Source organism: Phascolarctos cinereus, unplaced genomic scaffold (genome assembly GCF_003287225.1).
Source record: "Phascolarctos cinereus isolate Bilbo 61053 unplaced genomic scaffold, phaCin_HiC Scaffold_4;HRSCAF=312, whole genome shotgun sequence".
Lineage (NCBI taxonomy): Eukaryota > Metazoa > Chordata > Mammalia > Diprotodontia > Phascolarctidae > Phascolarctos > Phascolarctos cinereus.
In genome coordinates, this window is record NW_027555847.1 from 364,634,463 (window position 1) to 364,656,563 (window position 22,101).

General features: G+C 36.4%; 1 protein-coding gene across 2 annotated transcripts in view; it reads right to left on the minus strand.

The window, feature by feature from the left end:
• Window positions 1–22,101, minus strand: part of WDR7 (WD repeat domain 7) — a 462,409-nt gene that overhangs the window by 71,794 nt on the left and 368,514 nt on the right. For both annotated transcript variants that reach the window (XM_020994630.2, XM_020994621.2), the window contains one exon: window positions 19,940–20,039. In XM_020994630.2, the coding sequence (XP_020850289.1) occupies window positions 19,940–20,039 (100 nt within the window). The remainder of the gene's footprint in view (window positions 1–19,939; window positions 20,040–22,101) is intronic.

The following is a 22,101-nucleotide window of genomic DNA, read 5'->3' on the forward strand; positions in this document are numbered from 1 at the left end:
GTGTCTCCCTTAATGCATTCTAAGATCACATTAAGTTTTGGCTGCTGCATCAAACTGTTATTTCCTATTAAGTATGCAGCCCGCTAAGCCCTAAGATCTATTTTTTCTTTTCAGAAGAACTGCTATCTTGTCATGTCTATTGCATCTAATAGCAGTGTGAAGTTGATTTTCATAACTTAAGTGTAAGGCTATGTTTATTCTGATTAAATTTCAGTTTAGATAATTCTGCTCAATGGTACTGTGATTGATTGGAGTGCTGTCCTAAGAATCAGGAAGACCTGGGTTCAAGTCTTGCCTTGGACCCACACTGACTGTGTGATCTTGGATGAAACTTTAGGTAACTGTAAAACTAGAAGTTACAGAAATCTGAATGGGTAGTAGAAGTTTCCCCATTCAGGAGTTCCTTATGTTTAGGGAATCAGAGGACCAGTTCCCATCCTTACCTCAGTGTCCTAACATATCAAAGTATTTTTGGCTTTGGAACTTGTTCAATATTTTAGCTATCCATCCTAATTTGGTGTCATATTCAAATTTAAGCCCGGTATCCAGGCTTTTGTTCAAGTCATTAATAAAGATATTAAGTGGCAAATAGCCAAGCACAGATTACTGAAGCACTGAACTACTACTAAGTAGCTGCTGGAGTCAACCTTTCAACTAATCTTAAATCTACCTACCTGTAGTATCTCCTAGCTCATATCTCTATGTTTGGTCCACAAACATAACATGTGAGACTTTATCAAATGCTTTAGTAAACCTGTCATTAATGAAAACAAAACTGGTCTGGCAGTGTAGTGTTGAAGTAAATAGAGTAAGGAACCTAGCATCAGGAAGACCAGAGTTTGAATCCTGTTGCAGACACTGGATAAGTCATTTAAACTCTCTGTACCTCAGTTTACTCATCCCTAAAATGGAGATAATAATAACTACCTCACAGAGTTGTTGTGAGGATCAAGTTAAGTAAAGTGCTTGCAAATCTTAAGATGGTACATAAATGCCAGTCATGAACCCAGGAACTTTTTGTAATCACTGTACCTCCTTTTCTAGGTGTTCATTAACCTTCCTTTGAATAATACATTCTAAAGATTTGCAAGGAATTGAAAACAAGGTCACTGGCCTATGCTATACAAATCAGGAAAGTATTTTCCCGTTTCCAAATCAGAGAAACCTCTTGTTTCCCCTGATCTTTCAAAAATCAAGACACTGAGTCAGTAATCATAGCACAGTTTTTCAGAATCCTAGGATGTAGCTTATCTGCCATGAAGGACAGCCAGGTGCTTCTCCTGTTTCTATCTCCCTAAAACTCCTGGGTTTTAATTCCCAATTAGTTATTTTTGTTCTATCCTTTTCAGGTTGAAGATTATTCAACTCTGAAAGAGAAAACAGTTTTCTATGTTTAGGCTACCACTAATGTTCCTTTTAACAAGATATTAAAAAATTGATAGTGGCGAAGAAAGGCTAGAGTACAATTCATTCTAGGCCTGGTACCCACTGGGGAATAGTTACAGATGACCACATTAAGTTAAATTATTTCAGTATACATACACAAAGACATACTAAGGAGACTTTGATATTTGTTCCAGATATAGGATATACCCATTATCTGTAGTGTAGGTAATAATTCTAGACATCTGATAGCAGTCTCCAGGTAAGCCATCTACATGAATTATAACACTGCTCTTGTGGATGTATTTTGCACAGTAAAACTACCTAAGTTACAGCAACATAATAATAATATGATATTCTTAATTAAGAGATCACAGCTTCACTCTCTGCTTCTGCTTGGGGAGGGCCTGAATAGTACGTATTCTTGTTACAAACCTAAAGATGTGTTTTCACATAAAATTAATAATTTTGTTATTGACAGTTTTCAGTAATCACATGATTATAGATTCAGAGCTGGAAGAAACTTTAGAGATTATCAATAAATTTTACATATGAGGAAAACTGAGGCCTAGAGAAGTTTAGTAACTTGTCCAAGGTCACACAGGTAGTGAGAAGCAGGGCCAGCCTCTATGCCCTGTTTCTCTGTCTCTCACTCTTTCTACCAGCAGTGTACCTCCTTTTCAAAATGGAGGTCTCTTTTCACATCATACTGCAGTAGAACAGTGAAATTTCTTTTACTGTCCAAAGTTACATCAAGTGAAATTCATCAGAGAAGGTGTGCACATATGATAACATCGTTAATTGTTATGCAAATTTATCTAAGAAGCACAACATATTCAAAACCATGAGTATACCATTATTTCCCTGAGAGTAATTTTGAAGCATTCAACAGTAGGATACAAATCCTATACCCGCAAAAAAGGCCAAAAACCTAGCCATCTGATTGGATGATAATAGTCATTGTTTTGGGCCTCGTGTGGTCCAATCTTTCTGCATAAAGCCTAGACAGACAAATGTTTCCTACTATGAACTACTTTTACAAACCATAAAGTCAGTAATTCAGTAACCGGAAAGGCACAGTTCTCTGACAACAGTAATAGTAACAATAGTTATGCCCTAGGACAGTGCTGGTGTCCATTCCGCAACTGCAAGCTCAAAGATGATACAAGTTTTCAAAATGTGGTACCTAAAGGATTATAATGCTCTTTACTGATGATTTTTTCTTTTATAGAATTAGAATGTTTGTTAAATTGTCTGCTATCACTGCTATACTTGTAAATTAACTTTAGTTATGGGCCTTTGCTTTGTGTGTGTATATACATATTTAGTGTATACTATGTTTTTCTATGTATAGAGTATAATATATATACAATATACACATCTAATATATGGCTGCATGTATGTCTCTCTCTGTTCAAGTCTGTGTGATCCAAGGTTTCTATATATATTTATATTTATGTTTACTCTGCCTGGGACCAGGAATGGAGATGGATGAACTCTCACCTCATCTACATAACTTCTCAGCCATCTCTAAACTCTACTATCTGTACTCTGCCCTCTTCCTCCTTCCTACTCCACCCCTAGAACCCTGGCCTCTGATAGATGTTTTCACCCTATCCTGGCCAGAACCTGGAGCCACCACACTTTCCTGCCATCTCCAAACCATACTGCTACATGCATATGCTTAGCAACCCTGCCCTTGGCTCTCCCATTCTAGATTCCCTGTACACACTGTTTTCTATTAGAATATAAGCTCCTTGTGTACAGGGACTCTCTTGCTTGCTTTTATTTGTATCTCCAACACTTGGTAAAGTGCCTAGCACATAATAAGAACTTGATAAATTTTTTTCATTCATTCATTCATTCATGTACATTTTGTCTCCCTGATAGAACGTAAGCTCTTTGAGAGCAGGGATTATTTCTCTTTTGTCTGTATCCCCAGAACCTATCACAGTGCCTCACACAAAATAGGTGCTTAATGAATGCTTAATTCCTTGATCACTACTATATATTATACAAACTCATTTTCTCTGATGCATGGGTTTCAACTTAATTTTTTTCTTGGTCTGCATCTTTGATTTCACTGATATAGGGAACTTTCAGTAAAGAAAATCCCTCTACCAGTGCAGCTCAGCAACTGTTCTGTAGGTAATAAACATAGAGCAATAAGTGGGGCACTTGGGAAGTCAAGTGGTTTTCCCAGGGTAATACAGACAGTATCTGCCTGACTCTGAGGAAGGCTCTTAATCTATTTATTATGCCACACAATATCTGAACTTACTGCTTGACACGCTAAGTTCAAACTTCTGTCTTAATGAAATGACCCAATACTGCCGTAAGTGATATGGAAAAGCGGGCTTCCTTTCCTTGTAGCCCAAAGAATTTGGCACATACCTGAGGTTCGTATTCAAAGAAAATGTTAGTCCTGGAATCAACTGTTCTACATATTTGCCTTTCAGAACATTCCAAAGGATATTAGTGAGAGCCATTGATGGGAGGACCACTGAAGTTTTGCTTTAAAGTAGGAGTGGCTTTTGATTGCATTGAAGCAAATGCCTTGTACATATTCAAGTTACTTAGCTCTGTGGTCAATGGTTAGATTTTGAACTGATCAAAAAATTCATCATCCTTTTTGGGAATATCTTTTGGGAATATTTGGGAATATCTTCTTTGTTCCCTCCTCTAAAGTAGTTATTTTATTATCACATCATTTATCAATGAATGAACAAAAATACTCATAGTTTCCAAATTATTTTCTCTAGTTTCTCGAAACAAAAAAAAAATCCCCTTGAGAGCCAAAACAACTACAAAAATGTAAGTTTATCAAACATTCTTGGTAGTTTTAGAGGAAATGTAATAACCAACACAAGTTAAAAGATGAGAGCATAAGTTCATATTTACAGTATGTTGAAATTCTTTCTAAAAGATCGTTAAGTAAGTATTCTGTTTCACTTCAATATACTTCCAAAGGAACAGAACTGGCTATCCTTTGTCTCCTTTGGAAGTTAATATTTTATTATCATAAAGGAGAAAGAATCCCCCTCATCTTCAAAAAAAAAGTATGCTTTAGAGTTCTACCTCCTTCCCAGAACAACTACTTATCCAAAAGATGTTGTCCCATTCAAAAGGAAAAGGAAAGACACCTGGATCCCATCTCCCCAGACCACTTCACATGTTTCTCTTCCCTCATCTCTGTGTTAAGTATTAACACTCAGGGCTAAGTCACTCTACCTTAGATTCTCATAAGTGAGTGAAGCTTATATGGAAAATCCAATCTTGACTGACAGGTTCTCGTTCTCTCTCTCTCTCTCTCTCTCTCTCTCTCTCTCTCTCTCTCTCTTCTCTCTCTCTGTCTGTGTGTGTGTGTGTGTGTGTGAGAGAGAGAGAGAGAGAGAGAGAGAGAGAGAGAGAGAGAGAGAGAGAGAGAGAGAAAGGACACAAACTTCACAGGCAGTTTCATTTTAACAAAAAAGAAGAAATTGAATTGGGCATTGGCCATAGCCTGTCAGATGTGGAATTGAAAAAGGGTGATGAATTTTTAGACCAGTTCAAAATCTAATCGAAATCAGATAGAAATAAACTTAAAAATCCTAACTTTGGGGTTACTATGATAACTTTAAAGCTTCCTAGCTCTTCACGATTTATACAGAACTTGATTTTATGATGCAAGAAAACAGAGCAGATAAAGAATTCTATTCTAAAAATATCAAGTTTGAAAGGAAAAATAAAGTGTGTCACCACAGATAAGGAAAGAATGTAATGTAATTAGCTACTTGGGAACTTAATCATGAACACAGAAAAACTGAGATCAACTACCACAAAAAGAGTAGAAATGAATGTTAAAACTATTAATCTTATTTTTCAAAATCATCTCTAACCAAAAAAAATGAGGAAAATAAAGCCAGAGAATTAGAAAGTAATAAAGTCCTTGAAAAACCAATAAAGATAAAAAGGTAAAGGAAGATTGAAATATATGCAAATAGGTAGGCTTAAATCAATAGATATGCTATTTAGAATACTGATCAGTGAACACAAGATCCACTTAAAACTACTCAAAAACATGAAAAGTAGTACATTATTACCAAAAATAAAACCCCAAAGCCACTAATCACACACATTAGTTTTATAATATTCAAATTTGAAAATCTTAATATTTATGGAATAATTTAGGATAAAAGTATTTATTGAAAAAAATTTACATCAGATTCATTTGAAACTTATTTTTGGCACTGGAGTAAAGGAATAAAATGTAAGTAAGGAAAGAAGAAAGAATATGTCATAAAGAAGAGAAGTATAAAATAAGAAAAATTATTGTCACAAGTATGGTGTTATACAGCTTATAAAGTATCAGCACTTTACTGTATCCTTGCAACAATCCTGGGTGGTAGAGTTTACAGGTATTAACCCTGCATTTATATCAAAACCTCTTAATAACCATCCCCCATTTTCTCTTCCTCGACTTCAGTCTCTATGAAAGAGGTAGCCCTTCTCCTTACCAAGGCAAACCCTTTCAATTTGTGTATCCCTGTCACTTTCAGCAGAATGCCCACATAATCATTCCTTCTCAGTCTCTCTCTAATTCTGAATTTCTCTCTATTTACTGGCTCTTGCCCTCTAACTCCAAATGACTTGCATGCTGCAGTCTCACCACTCTGAAGAAAGACTTATGTAACACTACCACCACTTCCCGCTATTGTCCCATCCCTCTCTTTCGTACAGTCAATTTCTAGAAAAAGCCATTTATCTATGCTCATTGCTTCTTCTTCCTTTCCTCTCACTCCTCAACGATCTCCAAACTGACTTCATCATCGTTCTGTCTAACATTACCAATGATCTCTTAATTGCTAACTTCAATAGCTTTCTCTCAGTCCTCACCCTTCTTATCTTTTCTGTCGTATCTGACACTTTTGGCCACTCTCTTCTTGAATTCTTTTTGGGTTTTATGATATGGTTCTTTCTTGGCTCACTACCTGTCTGGTCACTTCTGAGACTCCTTTCCTGGTTCTTCCCTATCATGTGCTCTATCAGTGGATATTCCCAAAGCTCTATTCTGGACCCTCTTCTATAGTCTCTCTTCTACACTTTCTCACTCAATCATTTCATCAGTTCTTCAATAGCATAAAAACTAATGAGCATGTGGACTGATGGCTCTTTGTTTACGTTTTTTCAAGTCCTGACTTTGACATATAATGGCTATGTGATCCTGGGCAGGAAGCTTAACCTATCAGTGCTCTAGGTCAGTACTGCAGTAGTATCACACTCAAATAGGAACCTGAACTCTGTGGGCCATATATTGATTCAGAAAACCACAAATGAACATTATCTGTGTTTTGTTGTATTTTTATTTATTTTGTTAAATATTTTTCCAATTACATTTTAATCTTGTTCTGGCAGTTTGACATCTTTATTCTAGGTAATTAAAACTCTAAGTTACAGAGGTACTAAACTATATCATTAGAGGGAATTCCCTTTGCTAATAAAATCACAGGTAAAATATCTACCCTTTCTCTGGACCTTTTCGTTTCCCATTTAAAGCCCTTTGGATAAGATTTATAAGATTCCAGGCAAAGGTATTCTGCCTATGCTTCCATGCTTATAGTTTAAGCAGTCTTCTAGAAACTCAAATCTCGTTCTCAGAAATCATCTTTTTAACTAATTATTCACTTTCCAAATCTGTTTCTTTCTTCTGGAGTCCTTGTCTTCAATGAGCAGCAATAGCAGAAATACCACCTGTGACTGTAAAGCCTTATTTCTCTAACTTGTGGATCCATACCACCATCCCCTGAGGAGAAGTAGCTGCTTTCTCCTCAGAGATTCTAGTGCTCTCCTCCTTGCTAAGAGGTTCATATCTATACCTAGTTCCCAATGTTTGGTGATCCTTCTCTTTCTCTGTATCACATTCTACTACCATCAAAACTTTCCATACAGGTCAAGATTTCTTTCCTCTTCTTTAGAATCTTTTTCTTCTTTGTTTTCATACTGAAACCCTCTTTTCATTTGTTCTAATATAAACATTTTTCTCATTCATAATTTAGTTAGTGATGTCTTTTTAGGTACGAGACTAGCTTTGACAAAACACAGATAATAGTCTCTTAGTCATGGCAGAAATACTAACATCACATACTCCACGCAGATCACTACAAAATTCTCCCTGATCTGTATGCTTGTTGGAAGTAAGATGATCATCACTTTATTTCTCAGGCTAGTAGCTGCCCTGGAGACAGACCAAATTCAATCCTCCAATCCTAAACTCACTTATGAGCTAAAGATCCCTCTCTCCATCCATTTACAGAACATTTCCAATTGGATGACCCACTGGCATTTCAAACTTAACATGTCCAAAACTGCATTCTTCCAACTTCAAGAAGTCTATATAGGATTCCTGTAGGGGAATCAATAACAGCTCCATTCAGATGCCAGGTCCCTTTGCTTGTTTTCTGATTATTAATTATGCTGTTTTAAAACAATAGTTTGTCAGTTATTGGCATTGTTTTTCATTTTTCAACTGCATTTTCTTTCACGCTTTGGAGCAGAGGGAGCATGGGACCAATTGTCTCTGAAGTGGTATCACTTTATCTCAGCTTCCAGAGTCTTAACTGGGGCAGAAAAAATGAATCTGTAAATATTTGCCAAGTGTCTACTTTAAGCTATACACTGTGATAGGTGTTGGGGAATGAACACATAAATTAAACAGTCCTTAACTTCAAGGAGCTTACATTCTATTGGACAAGGCATTGTCTCTGTTCCCTGCTTCAGGATTTTCACTTTGAGATCTTCAGGGTTGTTAACTGGTCATAGCTGTATTTGAGGGATGTACCTTAGTGTATAATCTAGACAAAATTACTTATCTTACAGGGGATATGATGTCAGGGATATTTTCAACAAGTTAAAGTTTTGTGGATATATTTCACTTACACATATTTCTTTTATTAGGGAACTTTATCTCTGATTGAATGAGATAAAAAAAAATTTCTTTAATTGTAAAGTAGAGTGAAGAATTTATACAATTTTTTTCAAACAAGAGACCTAAAGAGGATTTTTTTTTTTTAAACAGGGTTGCTCACCTGGAGTTACAAGTGAACCTCCATGATTTGGGACTGATTTAACAATTGCTTTTTGGACCTTAACCAGTCATTACAATACATTCTCACTCATTTCTCATATCAGATCTGTTGCTAGGTACAACTAATTTGACCTCCAAAATGTGTCTACCACTTCTCTCTTCCTCTCTTCCCACTGAACACAACTGTAGTAGCTTCCTAAAAGGTCTTCTCAACTCTTATCTCTCCACTCTACAATCCATCCTTCATACAGCTGCCATATTAATCTTCCATAAATTGATTTTTATATCCCTTTTGTGCTCAAAAATGTTCAGTGACTCCCTATTGCTTCACTAATAAAATTTAAATTGTTTTCCTGTTATCAAGGCACCTCTATGATCTGGCATCACTCTACCTCTCCGGCTTTCCCTTCTATTACTTTTCTCTATACACCCTATACTCTTACTAAACTGGACTGCTCTCTGAACTGAAACATACTCTACATCCTCCAACCCTCTATGTCTCTGTATATACTGTCCCTATGCCTTTCCCCTTGGCCTTCAAACAGGACTTTTAGGGTGCTTCTGTAATACTGTGCACTATAATTATTTGTGTTTGTCTTATTCTTACTGAACATTTTAAGTAAGCTCCACGAGGGAAAGAACCTTGCCTTATTTAAACTTTCTATCTCCTCTGGTGTCTAGCAAGTGTTCTACATAAAGTAGGTGCTCATTAAATGTTTGTTAAATTAATTATTAATGCGTTTGTAAATAGAAGAATAATTGAGTCCCAAAGGATAACTTGTGGGGAAGGAGAGTAGGATCACAGTATCATTATGGAAGAGGGATTAGATTTATTTGCTTTTTGAAGACAGTTCTAAAACTTATGAGTAGCAGCTACAAGAAGGCAGATTTCAGCTCCACGCAAGGAAGAATTTCCTAACAATTAGAGCTTTCCCATAATGGAATGCTTCATCTAATCAAAGGTAATGCATAGCCTCTTAACACTCCTGACACAAGCCTTTTCAAGCAGAGGTCTGATCATTTATCCAGAAATGTTGTAAAAGGGATTTATACTTCAGGTAAAGGGTTGGATTGCGTGGTCCCTTTCAGCTTTGTGACTCCAAATTACATCTACCTCATCAACCTTCTTTAATTAAACCTGCTTTTAACTTTAGAATTTAGTAGCATTCAAGAAAAAATAAAGATTTAACTTCAATTCTGATTTTCAACATTATTTAATTACAAGTATTGCAACATATTACTGTCAATTATTTTAGGTTGCAAAAATAATGCATTTCAGTCTAATTGTGGGTTAAGTATGTTTTTATGGGCTGACATGGGAACCTATGATAATTATTTCTACTGGAAAATATATTCCTTGTCCCAAACACCTGATTCATAAATGAACTTTTATAAGTTAAGGGATGTCTGTCCCCAGTTCCAAGAACTGCACGTTTACTTGTAGGCAGCAGCTCTCAGTGTCTCCTGGATGTAACTGCATTCTATTTGGATGCTCTCTCTAGAAAGGAAGAAAGGCTAATTCAAAAGGTATCTTTTAATAATTTCTTATTTTTTAGGGTCCCAGTGGGCTCATCATTTACCGTGTCCTACTAAGTCCTTTGCAAATAACTCATTTCTAATTTCCTTATACCAGTCGTCTACAATGCTCGCTACCTCAACGAAAACAAACATTTTTTACTGAGCATCTAACAGGTGTAAGGCACTATGGGGGGATACAAGCACCATCATCATAACTCTCATGTAAATGGTGTTTTCCTCCACGAAAGTCTAACTCCAATACCTCATATGTGACACAGAAGTGACCCTGTCTTCTTGAAAGCTATTTCAGCAAAGTTTTAAGTTCGGAGAAACTGAAATGTCTAGGCTCAGTAGTCAACTATTTCTATTATCTGATGATCACTCTAAATTCAGAGAGGCTCATCATGAGAATGACAGGCTACGACGCGATGGTTTGTTGGCTATAGTGACTCATGAAACTGTCAACTAGGGTAAAAAAGAGATTATTTACATATACATTGGTTATACATACATTGATAAAGTATTGTTTCAAGGATCTGAGATTTTAACAGTTTATAAACCTGCCCCCGCCAAAAAACTCCCCAAGACAAAACCTGTGAGATAGAGAGAACAAACATAGTTACCCTCATTTTCAAAAAATTTTGGCTCAGAGGGCCTTCCTTAAGTCACACAGCTAATAAATGTTGGAGCTAAGACTTGAATTCAGATCTTCTGAATAAAAATCTAGTTGTCTTTCCCCTATTCTATGCTTTCTTAAATGAACATATAATCTGGTTGAGGGGGTTAGATTGCCAAAAACTTAATACAAGGAATTACTTAATACTTAAGTGGCACAGGCAATAAAAGTTACAGTGAATCAAAGGCAGATAAAGAGACTGTAGACTAAAGTGATGAAGGAGGAATTCAGATAGTTTTGAAGAATACACAAATATGGATAGAAGGATGGATGGGCAATCTATGCAGGCATAACAGCATGAGCAAATTTGAGGTGATAAGGTACAAGAAAGTTGTATTCCTAGGATGGTGGATAGAGAGGGTCACAGAACCATAGGATCATAAATCCAGAATTGGAAGGGCCCTTGGAGGTCATGAAATCCAAAGCCCTCATTTTATATATGAAGAAACTTAAGGCCCAGATGTATTAACTGACTTGCTTAAGGTCACATAGACAGTAACTAACAGGGTTCAAGATGTTTGCAGAAGAACTAGAAGAAATAAAGAAGTGTATTGTGGGTAAAAGGCTCTTAAATATCAAGTTGAGAAGTTTGGATTTTACTCCATAAAAAATCAATGAACAAGTATTTGATTGCTACATACAAGGCACTGCAGTAGGTGCTGGGGATACAATTACCAAGAATAAAACGATCTCTACTTGAAGTTTGTGCTCTAATGGAACGTATAATGAACACATATAAAAATGTGAATATCATAAATATAAAATTAATAAATACAAATATATACAAAGTAGTTGGGAAGGGAGATGACCAGGAGTTGGGAAATCCGGAAAGGTTTCATGAAGAGGATGCCTGAGCTGCATCTTAAAGAGAAGGCTCCTATGAAGTGAAAGTAAAGAGGGCATACATTCTAGGCATGAGAGATGATGGCAAGGGCAAAGGCAGAGAATGACAGATGGAGAACTGTGTCCAACGAACACAGAGAAGATACCAGTCTGGGTGGATCACAGAATGTGGAAGGGGGAGTAACGTTTAATGAGGCTGTAAAGACAGATTAAGGAAAGGTGGTATAGGGTTTCTGTCCTTAAGGAAAAACTGGTTTGGTATCATTGTATGACAAACTGGAGTGGTGAAAGCCAAGGCAGGGAGACTGGTCAGAAGTCTATTGTCAAAATTTAGGTGAGAGGGGAGAAGGGGATGGACTATGGTAATGGCTATGAAAATAAGGAGAAGGGTTCAGCTGTCAGAGATGTTATGAAGATAGAAATGACAACTGACTGGATATGTGGGGTCAGTGACAGTGACGTATGGAGGATAATAAAAGGTTACAAACCCGAGAGAATTTAAAGATGGTGGTCAGAAATAGGATAGAAATAGGAGAGTTTGGAAAAGGGAAGAGTCTCAGAGGAAAGATAATGAGTTTGAGATATGCTAATTTTAAGATGGAGAGCCATTGAAAGTGTTTACTTAAGAAGTGATCAAGTATTCAGGAAAATCAATCTGATGCTATAAAGTATTGTGGTGTAATAGACAGCCAGCCTATGAGTTCTGGATTCAAGTCTTGCCTCTGACACATACTGTTTATGTTATGCTGGGCAAGTCACTTAACCACTAAAACTTCCCTTTCCCCTACCTCCAACTAAGACTCAAGCTGCAAAACCGGTGCCCATTTTTACTGGCAGAGAAAGTTCCTCACCAGGAGTTCTCTACGCCACTATTCCAGCCCCCTTTCCCCTCATTCCCTCCCCCACCAAATCAGATTGTAGCATAGAGTATGAGGAATAAGTGGAGAGAAAACCTGAGGAAAGAAACCAGTGAGAAGTTGATTATACCTATGCATGAGGCAATATGTCTATGCAAGGAGTAATAAGTGTCTGACCCAGTGTTTGAGCCATGGAAAGAAATGCTTTTCAGGTATGATTAAAGAAGACTCAATGGGCTGATGGGATAGGATGGTGAAAAAGAGCAGGAAGAGTTGAAGACAATCCTGAAGTTGTAAATCTAGGAGACTAAAACTCTTTCTAGAGTATATAGGGATTTTGAACCAAAAGGAGGCCAGGGTCCTGATACAAGAGGACACTCGGTCTTAATGGCAATATAGAACAGGAATTAAGAGTTAGAAGTCACCTGTAAGGACTTGATTTTTCCTCAAGGATTATGTTTTAGTTCAGGCGTGGAAACCTGTGGCCTCAAGGCCACATGTGTGGCCCTCTAGGTCCTCAAGTGTGGCCCTTTGACTGACTCCAAACTTCATAGTACAAATCCCCTTAATAAAAGGATCTGTTCCATAAAAGTTAGATTCAGTCAAAGGGCCACACTTGAGGAACTAGAGGGCTACATGTGGCCTCGAGGCCACAAGTTCCCCACTCACATAAGAACTATTCGTCATTTTGGGATAAATTTGGGGGACTGAAGAAAATCTGGCTGTAGATTTCTAGTAGTTGGGATGATCATGTATCAGAAATAAAGGCTCCCAGGAGAAAGGAAAGGGGGCCTTCAACCTAAGATTTGTAACACAAAATAACTTATCATATCTTGCTTAAGAAAATATACTAAAAATTTTAAATATGAGCTTTTCTCATAATGCTACTAACTTTAGATAAATGATCAGATAATAGCCTGAGACAATCTATCAATGAAGTCACTGGTTATTATACAGAATTAATTTTTAAAGTATTGAAAAAAATCATCAAGATAAGCTATTTTAGCAAGCATGCCAAACCAAGGGCAAATCTTGCCAGTGGAAAGATTTTTACTATAGATTTCCTCCGCACTCCAAGCTCTAAATATTTAATACCATTAACTAGGCTGACTATCCACACCTCTGGTTTTCAAAATGTACTTAATGACAGAGAAGAGAAAAAATATCACAGATTTTGGAAGCCATGTACTCTTCAGGGACAAAGACAAACTCTGCAAACATTTTAAAGCAATAGGAGAAAAATGGGGTGAGGGGAGTAGTAGCCAAAGTCAAAGGCTGGAAAGTATGACTTGGCTTTTCTTATTGTACCCTCCACCAACCAATCTAAAAAAAAAATCTCTTGGGACAGCTAGATGGTGCAGCGGATAGAGAGCTCCAACCTTGGAGTCAGGAGGACCTGAATTCAAAACCGGCCTCAGACACTTGAAATTTACTAGCTGTGTGACCTGGGGCAAGTCACTTAACCCCTTTCGCCTCACCAAAAGAAAAAAAAGAAAAAGAAAAAAATCTCTCTACTTTAACTTTAATGCTTCATCACCTCATGGTCTCCACCCCTCTAGAAAAACCCAAGCACCTGCTATTTGCATTTCCTAGATCTCTCTGTAGCTTTGTTAAAAATCAATAACATTCCCTGGACTAACTTTTCCCTACCAAATGATAACCAATAAAATTATTTAAGAATTACCTCAAAAACTTATCTTTGTTCAAGAAGTCTTCTCTGATTGACCCAATTCTACTTTGCTCATTCCTTTAGGAAATATTTTGCAAATACACAAATTATTTATTTAAAGTACTTCTGGCTGTACAAGGGACTTTGTGCTGAATACAGATGCAAAAAGAACATAGAAAATTAAAGTAAGGCCAAGCAAAAAAATTGATGAGTTGTAAAAAGTGACAGATCTGAAAACAGACTGTCAAAAGGGCTCAAGTCAAGAATGAGTTAAGGCAAGCAAAACAGAGGCTGAGTATTCCCTTAAAGCTATACTGGTGACATATGTACCTTGAAAGGTAGTTTAGAGGTGTCAGTCAGGGAGGAAAGCTACTTGTGCCTCTGACCTAAGAAGAATACCCTTTTATGAAGTAAAGTTGTTCTGGCTGAGTATATAGCTTTAAAAGTGATACACATGGAGTGGCGAGGGTGGAAAGAATTGCTTGTCTTGTCAGCTAGACCACCAAAGTTAAAATCAACAATACTGATAATAACTAGTATTTGGGGAGTGCTTTAAAGTTTGCAAAGTGTTTTACAAATCCCATTTTATTTTACTTTATTTTATTTTACAAAATCTCATTTTATCCTTACAATAGTCCTGGGAAGGAGATACTGTTACTACCTACTCCCAGCCCCTTTACAGATGAGAAAACTGAGGCAAGCAGTGACTTGCCCAGTCACCCAGCTAGTATGTTTCTGAGGTCAAATTTGTATTGTCTGAGCCAATTACTGGGAACACCAGGTTTGGATTCATCTCAGTATTCAATGTTACAGAAAAGGAGAAGTATCAGAAGAAAATCAAGTTGGGAGGAAAAGCTGGACCTAACCAAAACTATAAAGGAAATTCATGCTTGGACTGACGCGATTTTAAAGGCATGATTCAGGGATTAATATATAGCATACGATATAGCATATGATAGCAACTTACATTTCTAGAGTTTTTTATGTTTTTCCTACAACTCTGTGAAGCAGGTTAAATATATTATTTTATAGGTGATAAAGCTGAGGTTTTAAGGAGAATGGAGACTCTAGAAATGTTGAAAAAAGGTGACTGAAAAGCCAACAGTTTCTCCTGATCCAAGGTGAACTTCCTCATCTTTAGAAAGTCTTTCTGAGAATACCTTATGCATTTAATTAGCATTTTCTTGGGGAAAATGAGAACAAAACAAGCAAACTCACATAAATGATTCTTAACATCAGACCATACATATTTTCAGTTAGCTAAATGAGAGCTATAGAGAACGTAAGATCTCATTGTGTTTTTACTGCTTGATTAAAAAAAAAGTACTTGATTTGGTAGGATAAAATCAGCTTACTTAAAGGCTCTCCTCCAACAAGATGCTTCCCTTATATGTATTAGAACCTTTAAAGATTCCTTAATAGATGAAATCAGAGAAATTACTCAGTGATCCTCTGGTTACCATGGGAGAAGGATAAAATAAGGAGATGCCCCAGTATGATGGATGACACAGTCAAAATAGAAAAGGTACTCCCTTATCGATAGTGAGGTGTTCCAGAGACTTACGTTTCCTACTACGGGCAAATAGGTGGTGCAGTGGAAATAGGAACTTGGACTCTGGAAGGCCTGCTTCAAACAATTACTGGCACTCTGACCCATGGCAAGAAATAACCTCTCTCAGCCTTAGTTTCTTCATCTGTAAAATGAGAGGGTCCCTCTTGATGATATGTAAGTCCCTCACCTCTAAATCTGTGATCTTATGAGCTACAGAACGAACAATGTGCTGATTGCACCAGAACATGAAAACACTACAGGATCTCCTCAATGACATCCATAGCCACCTTGAAGAGAAGAGATTATTAACACACACGGGAAAAGCAAAGTAGATGAAGAATTCACATTACTCGCATTTTGAAATATAAACTGTATGCACCTTACATTGAGTGAATTCATCAATGCATAGATCTTGGACAAGATCTATCTGCAGACAAAGACAGGGGTGGGGAACCTGTGCTTCAAGGCCACATATGGTCTCCTAGGTCCTTGGGTGCGGCCTTTTGACTGAGTCCAAGTTTTACAGAACAAATGCCCTTTATTAAGGGGATTTCTTCTGTGAAGTTTGGATTCAGTCAAAGGGTGGCACTTGAGGACCTAGAGGGCCACACATGGCCTCGAGGCTGCAGGTTCCCCACCCCTAGACTAATAGATAGGCCTAGAATTGAATACAAAGAAACCACGTTCAAAAATCCAAGTTTGCCACCAAAGTCCACATTTTTGACATCAACATTCTCTTGATCCTTCTACAAAGCTATACTTGGATGTCTCATCATAGCAGGGAAGTAATCCTGGGCTTTCAAAGGCCACAAGCTCTGGCCAATTTTACAACGTTGGAAGAGTTTTGAATATAGACCTGGAAACAGACTGCTTGCCTTCCAAGGACAAACTTGAATAACATCACAAGAAATGAAAGTATCTACATTTTATAAGACAGGAAAAGACTGAAAATTAATGTGTCATCCCTAAATTAGGTATCTTTGTCCAGTCATACCACTGACTTATTGGACCATCAGAATTAATAGAAAGAATAATTATGAGAAAAATATTTCACATTCAATTGAAACAATTTAATCTTGAACTATTTAAACAAGAAACTGATAAGGAAAAATGAGTAATGGCAGTATAAATGACACTGGCATTGATTATAATAATTTCACACAAAAGTTAAATGGAGACCAAAAAAGTCTGACAATCACCTTAATCAATAGAAACTGGACTTACTTGCAAAACACAAAGAGATAGTGACCAGAGGCAACACAGGTTTAGAATATAAACGAGTTTGTAAAATGTTATGAAAAAAGAAGATGGATGATTAGGAACAGTATTGTTTCATAAAGGAGAGGCTAAAACCAGTTTAAAGAAAGCCTAGAAAGAAATCCAGCTAAGCACAGTCATCCCAAGGGCATTAAAGGATGAAAATTTAAGGAGGATAAGAAACAGAAGAAAATGGACAAGATGTATAAAAGTTTATACTTGTGTACTGTATGCACACACACGTACACACATACACACCATACGCACAAAGCACTTAGTAAGCACTCACTATGCGCCAGGTGCCACGCTGAGTAATTTACAAACATTACTTCATTTGATCCTCACAAGAACCCTGGGAAGTAGGTATTCTTATTATCTCCATTTCATAGTTAAAGAAACCAAGGCAGATACAGGTTACGTATCTTGTTCAGGCTCATACAGCTAGTAAGTATCTGAGGCCAAATGTCAACTCTGGTCTTCCTGTGTCAAGACCCCGGTTTTCTATCCACTGCACCCCTGAGCCAGCACAGTTTATTAAGCAGAGGGGTAACATGGTCAGATCTGTATTTTAGGAAGATCGCTAGGATAGCTAAGTGAAAGATGAACAGGACTGAGCAGAGACTTGTGGGAGGCACACTTACCAGCAGGCTATCGGAACAGTCCAGGCATGAAGTGAGGAGGTAGCATACAAGGGTGGTGGCATGTCAGAGGAGAGAAGGCGGCACACACAAGGTAAAATGGACAGGCCTTGTCAACAGAGTGGATATGGGGAATGAGAGATCGAATCGTGGGCCTTAGTAACTAGGAAGATAGTGATGCCCTCAACAGCAATAGGGAAGAGTAGAAAGGGTTTTGGGAGAAAAATACTAGCTTCAATTTTGGACATATTTAGTTGAACAGGACACTAAACTAGTTAGACCGTAAACTTCTTCTACTCACAGAGCCAGCCACCATCTGAATTCAAGCCCTTTTTGTCTTTCATCGGGATTATTTTAATAAACTTCTAACTGGATTCCCCAACTTGTTTCTTACTACTTTAGTTCATCTTTCAAATAACTACTAAAGTGATTTTCACTAGACATAGTTCTTAACATATCCTCACTCAATAAACTCCAATAGCTCCCTATTATTTCTGGGACTAAAAATAAATTCCTTTGTTTGGGATTTAAAGCTCTTTACGATCTGGCCCATTCCTATCTTTCCCATATTTAAACACATTACCCCCTTTTACATATATATTCTATGACCTATGATCTATGATCCAGTCACATCAGCTTACTTGCTATTCCTCATAAATGATGCTCAGTCTCCTTATCTCCATGAGCCTGCAATGGCTGAACTCACGACTAGGATGCTCTTCTTATTCATCTCTACGTCTTATAAGGTCTGGATTTCTTTAAGACTCAGCTCAAAACAACAGTTCCTACAGGAGGACTTTTCTGGTTCCCTTAGAGCAGGGGTTCAATTAACCTTTCTTTAGTCACTGGTAAAGCCTATTGACTTCTCAGAATAATGTTTTTAAATGAATAAAATAAAATACATGAGATTACAAAGGAAGCCAATCATATTGGAATATAACTATCAAAATATTAAAAAACAAGTGCACAGATCCTAGGACAAGATCTTCCACTCTAGATGCTAGTATTTTCTCTTCTAAGGCTTTTCCCACCATACTTATTTACGTTTATGTTGTCTCCTCTCCCTTTAGAAGGTTAGCTCCTTGAGGGCAGGTGTTGTTTTTGCTTTTTTCTTTGTATTCCTTATAAATGCACTGGGCATATAGTAATCACTTAATAGCTGATTAATTCAACTACCTTTCCTTTTCAGATGTTTAACTAACACTAGAAGTTTAATATCTCTTTAATATCTAATTTTAGGATTCTGCCAAGAGTAAAAGTTGCTTACTGGTCTACAATTTGTGGATTCTATTCTCTTCCCTTTTTCGGAAAACCACTGCTCTTCACCTTATTAATATTGAAAAAGAGTATATAAAAAACTACTGACCTATAAACCCAGGAAGTCCAGTGACTTTTTTAAGTCACTACAGGCAGTACATAGCAGTGCAAGGATTTGGATCTGAGTTGTCTGACTCCAAATCCAGTCCTCCTTCTACTACTTAAAATTTCTCTCAGAAAGAGTCTGTATCTCTTACCCCTGGGCATTTAAATATAATTTAAAGGAGGTTTTTGAACAGAGACTTAAGGTGGTTTCATCATGGCAATATATAACTTACTATAAAGGAACATAATCCATATTCAAGATTGATGAGTATTTTCAAAATTTATTTCTTAAGACCAGAAAATTTATGTAAACAAATCCAATAATTCATGATAGCCTAAGCAAATAATTTAGAAGGCTCAACCAATTCTCTATTAAATACATCTTCTAATTACCCTGTGTTCAAGCCTAATTTAGCAAACAATTCAAAATCTCAACTAGTTGCGTAATAGTTCTGAATTTCTTTATATTATCTCTTAAAATTTTTGATAGAGTAAATATATATGTAATACACCACCACTAGTAATGACATGAGGTGAAATGTTAGAAAGCATGACTCAAAATGTAAAACAAACTCATCATTGACATGGGCACAGGTAAGGTTAATTTTCATTCAGGCACGTTAATAGGTTTCAAGTTTTAATTTCAAAATTCAAAGCAGATTGCAATATATGTGGCTGAAAAGTCTATTACCTACTTCTGCTAAGATCATATCTTGGTTAACATTTGAAAAGTTATTTTTGTGAAGTCATATTATTATCAAAATGTAGCATCATAAATTGTTCTTTACAGAGAAACTTGGCAAAATATGCAGCACAACTAAATTCTGCATAATGCCAGACAATTTTTTTTTTAAAGATAAGGCTTGTTGCAAGGTAGCTTGTGAGCAGTAACACCTTACTTTGGGCTCATATTATTAACCCATCTATGGCAGCCCTTCAGTTCCAGTGAATGAAGACAGTAGGGCTCTATACTCTTGGAGTCCTTCATTAAACTATTGATCCTTTTAGCATTATCCATAATGTTCCAGCAGCTCAGCATGTCAACTGGGGCAGTGCTAGGCTCTCTTTGCTTTCAATAACTTCCACACTTTATGGAGAGGAAGTCACAATGATTTATTTACCTGACATTTTCCAGTCCGGATGTCGTACAGGGCCACTGAACCATGGCGAGCTCCAACTGCTATTCTGTGATTCCGTTCATAATAGCTGACCATGTAGAACCTGAATTGAACATTATAACAAGAAACAGGTAAAACTCATCTTGCATGTGGACAGGAATATTAACACATTTCAGTGATCAATTCTAACGATGATTTAAAAAATAAACACATGAATCCATTGCAATTAAGAATTAAGATTCTTTAGTAACTTTTAGAATCAACTGAAATTTTAACAAAACATTATGATGTTGAATTTGATTTTGGCTTTTTGACAGTATTTTGAAAGATATGGGGTTTTTAAATAGGTTGAAACAAATCTCACAATTATTAATATATTTGAATAATGAAAAATAAAAACAGGTGAGATACCAAATCATTAGAGGATATAGTCTGTTATAGTAAATAATAATATCCACATATCTGAATTTGACCATGAATAGAAACAATGTTAAATCCTGAATTTTAGTCTCATTCTGTTATATTATAAAACAAAAATACTTTTATTGGATAGAATAACAAATAAAGCTGATTCAATTGGTTATCATTTTGTCACATCTTTAAAAATAATCAAACTTTGTAATAAAACAATATTTCATGTGTAATTTGAGTAGAGGAATCATGTAACTGTAGATAATATGCAGGTATAATTTTTATCCTCTCAGACACTTGTAGAAGACCCTGGCTAGGTCAGGTATAGTGTATACCACGTAGATATAGGTATACCACAGCCACTGGTTTTCTCCCAGTGGCTTATAAGGAATTCAACAGAAGACTTTGGAAGAGAAGAAAGGCATAGTTGCCTCCCTCTTGGACAAAGACAGTAGTCTAATCATAGAGTTAAGCTCAAATGCTGGTTGGTGTTCAGTATGAGGCTAGCCTAGAATAGAACATTTAATTCTAGGTAGTTCTAATCAGTTAACTGTTGAGCACCTGAATAATTTATAACTCTTTAGAATATAAGTACAGATTTTAACTCTGTACCTTGTAAGTAAATAATGTTTGCTTAAGTGATGATTGCACTTGGGATTGTGCACCAACTATGAACACTCAGAGATTGGGGGCTTTCAATGGTAGAAAGACAATAATAGATAGTGGGTAACAACTTGGGCAATTAGTGAGGAGAGGTTTCCTGGCCTGGGCATGAGTGAAATTTGAATTCCTGAAACAGCAAGTTTTTTTGTGTTTTTTTTTCATAGGCTTGGATCAGATAACTTAAATTGACTTTAAAAATCTATCCACCTTAATAAAAAGTTATAATTTACAAAAAGTTCCCATTTTCCTCATATTTACCATGTCATAAAAATAAATGACACAGCTAATGCTTTTGACTATAAAAGGAAGCAACATGGTATCAGTAGTCTATGTCATTTTGAAATCTTATTATAATTGTCAACTATTTAACTTTACATACAAATAAGCATTTTTTTATTGCTTTTAGATGGTTTTATTGTCAAGTCAGAATGATTTATTTTAGCTTCTGTTTACTCCTCTGTTCTTGGATCTTGGGCCTGTATACATTTATGCTAATTTCCAAGACGATTAAATATTTCTATTCCTTAAACATATGATGGTAGCTTGCTTTGCTTATTTGTTGTTCAATGCAAAGTATGCAAAGGTGAAAAGAAGGATGACGGTAAGATGACTGGTTTGGGTTCCTATGCCAAATGATTTGCTAATGAGTCTTATCCATTCATTTTCCATGTCAGATCTGCTTGATTGTACATGATAGTCCATATGATATGTTCATGAGTGACTTACATCAAAGATATTAAACATTCCCCCTCCCCCCCACCTTTTTAAAAGTTCATTCCCCTTTCTTTTTCGGTTCTTCCTCCATCAACTATTAATCTATTACATACTTTATATTTGAAGGTATTTTTAATATTTTCAAACAAATATAATTTAGAAGTGTTTGTTTGATAATTTTTGGCATATCTTGATGACATTAATCCATGTTTGTGACAAAGTATTGTTTACCATATAACTAGTTGTACTCTATTGTGGTAAATAAATGAAACTAGCTATTTTTTGAAACTTAACACAGGCATTTTGTACATTACACTAAGAGCCCTAGAAAACTAAAGTGACAAGATGCATTTAAAAAATTTTACACAGACTTTATA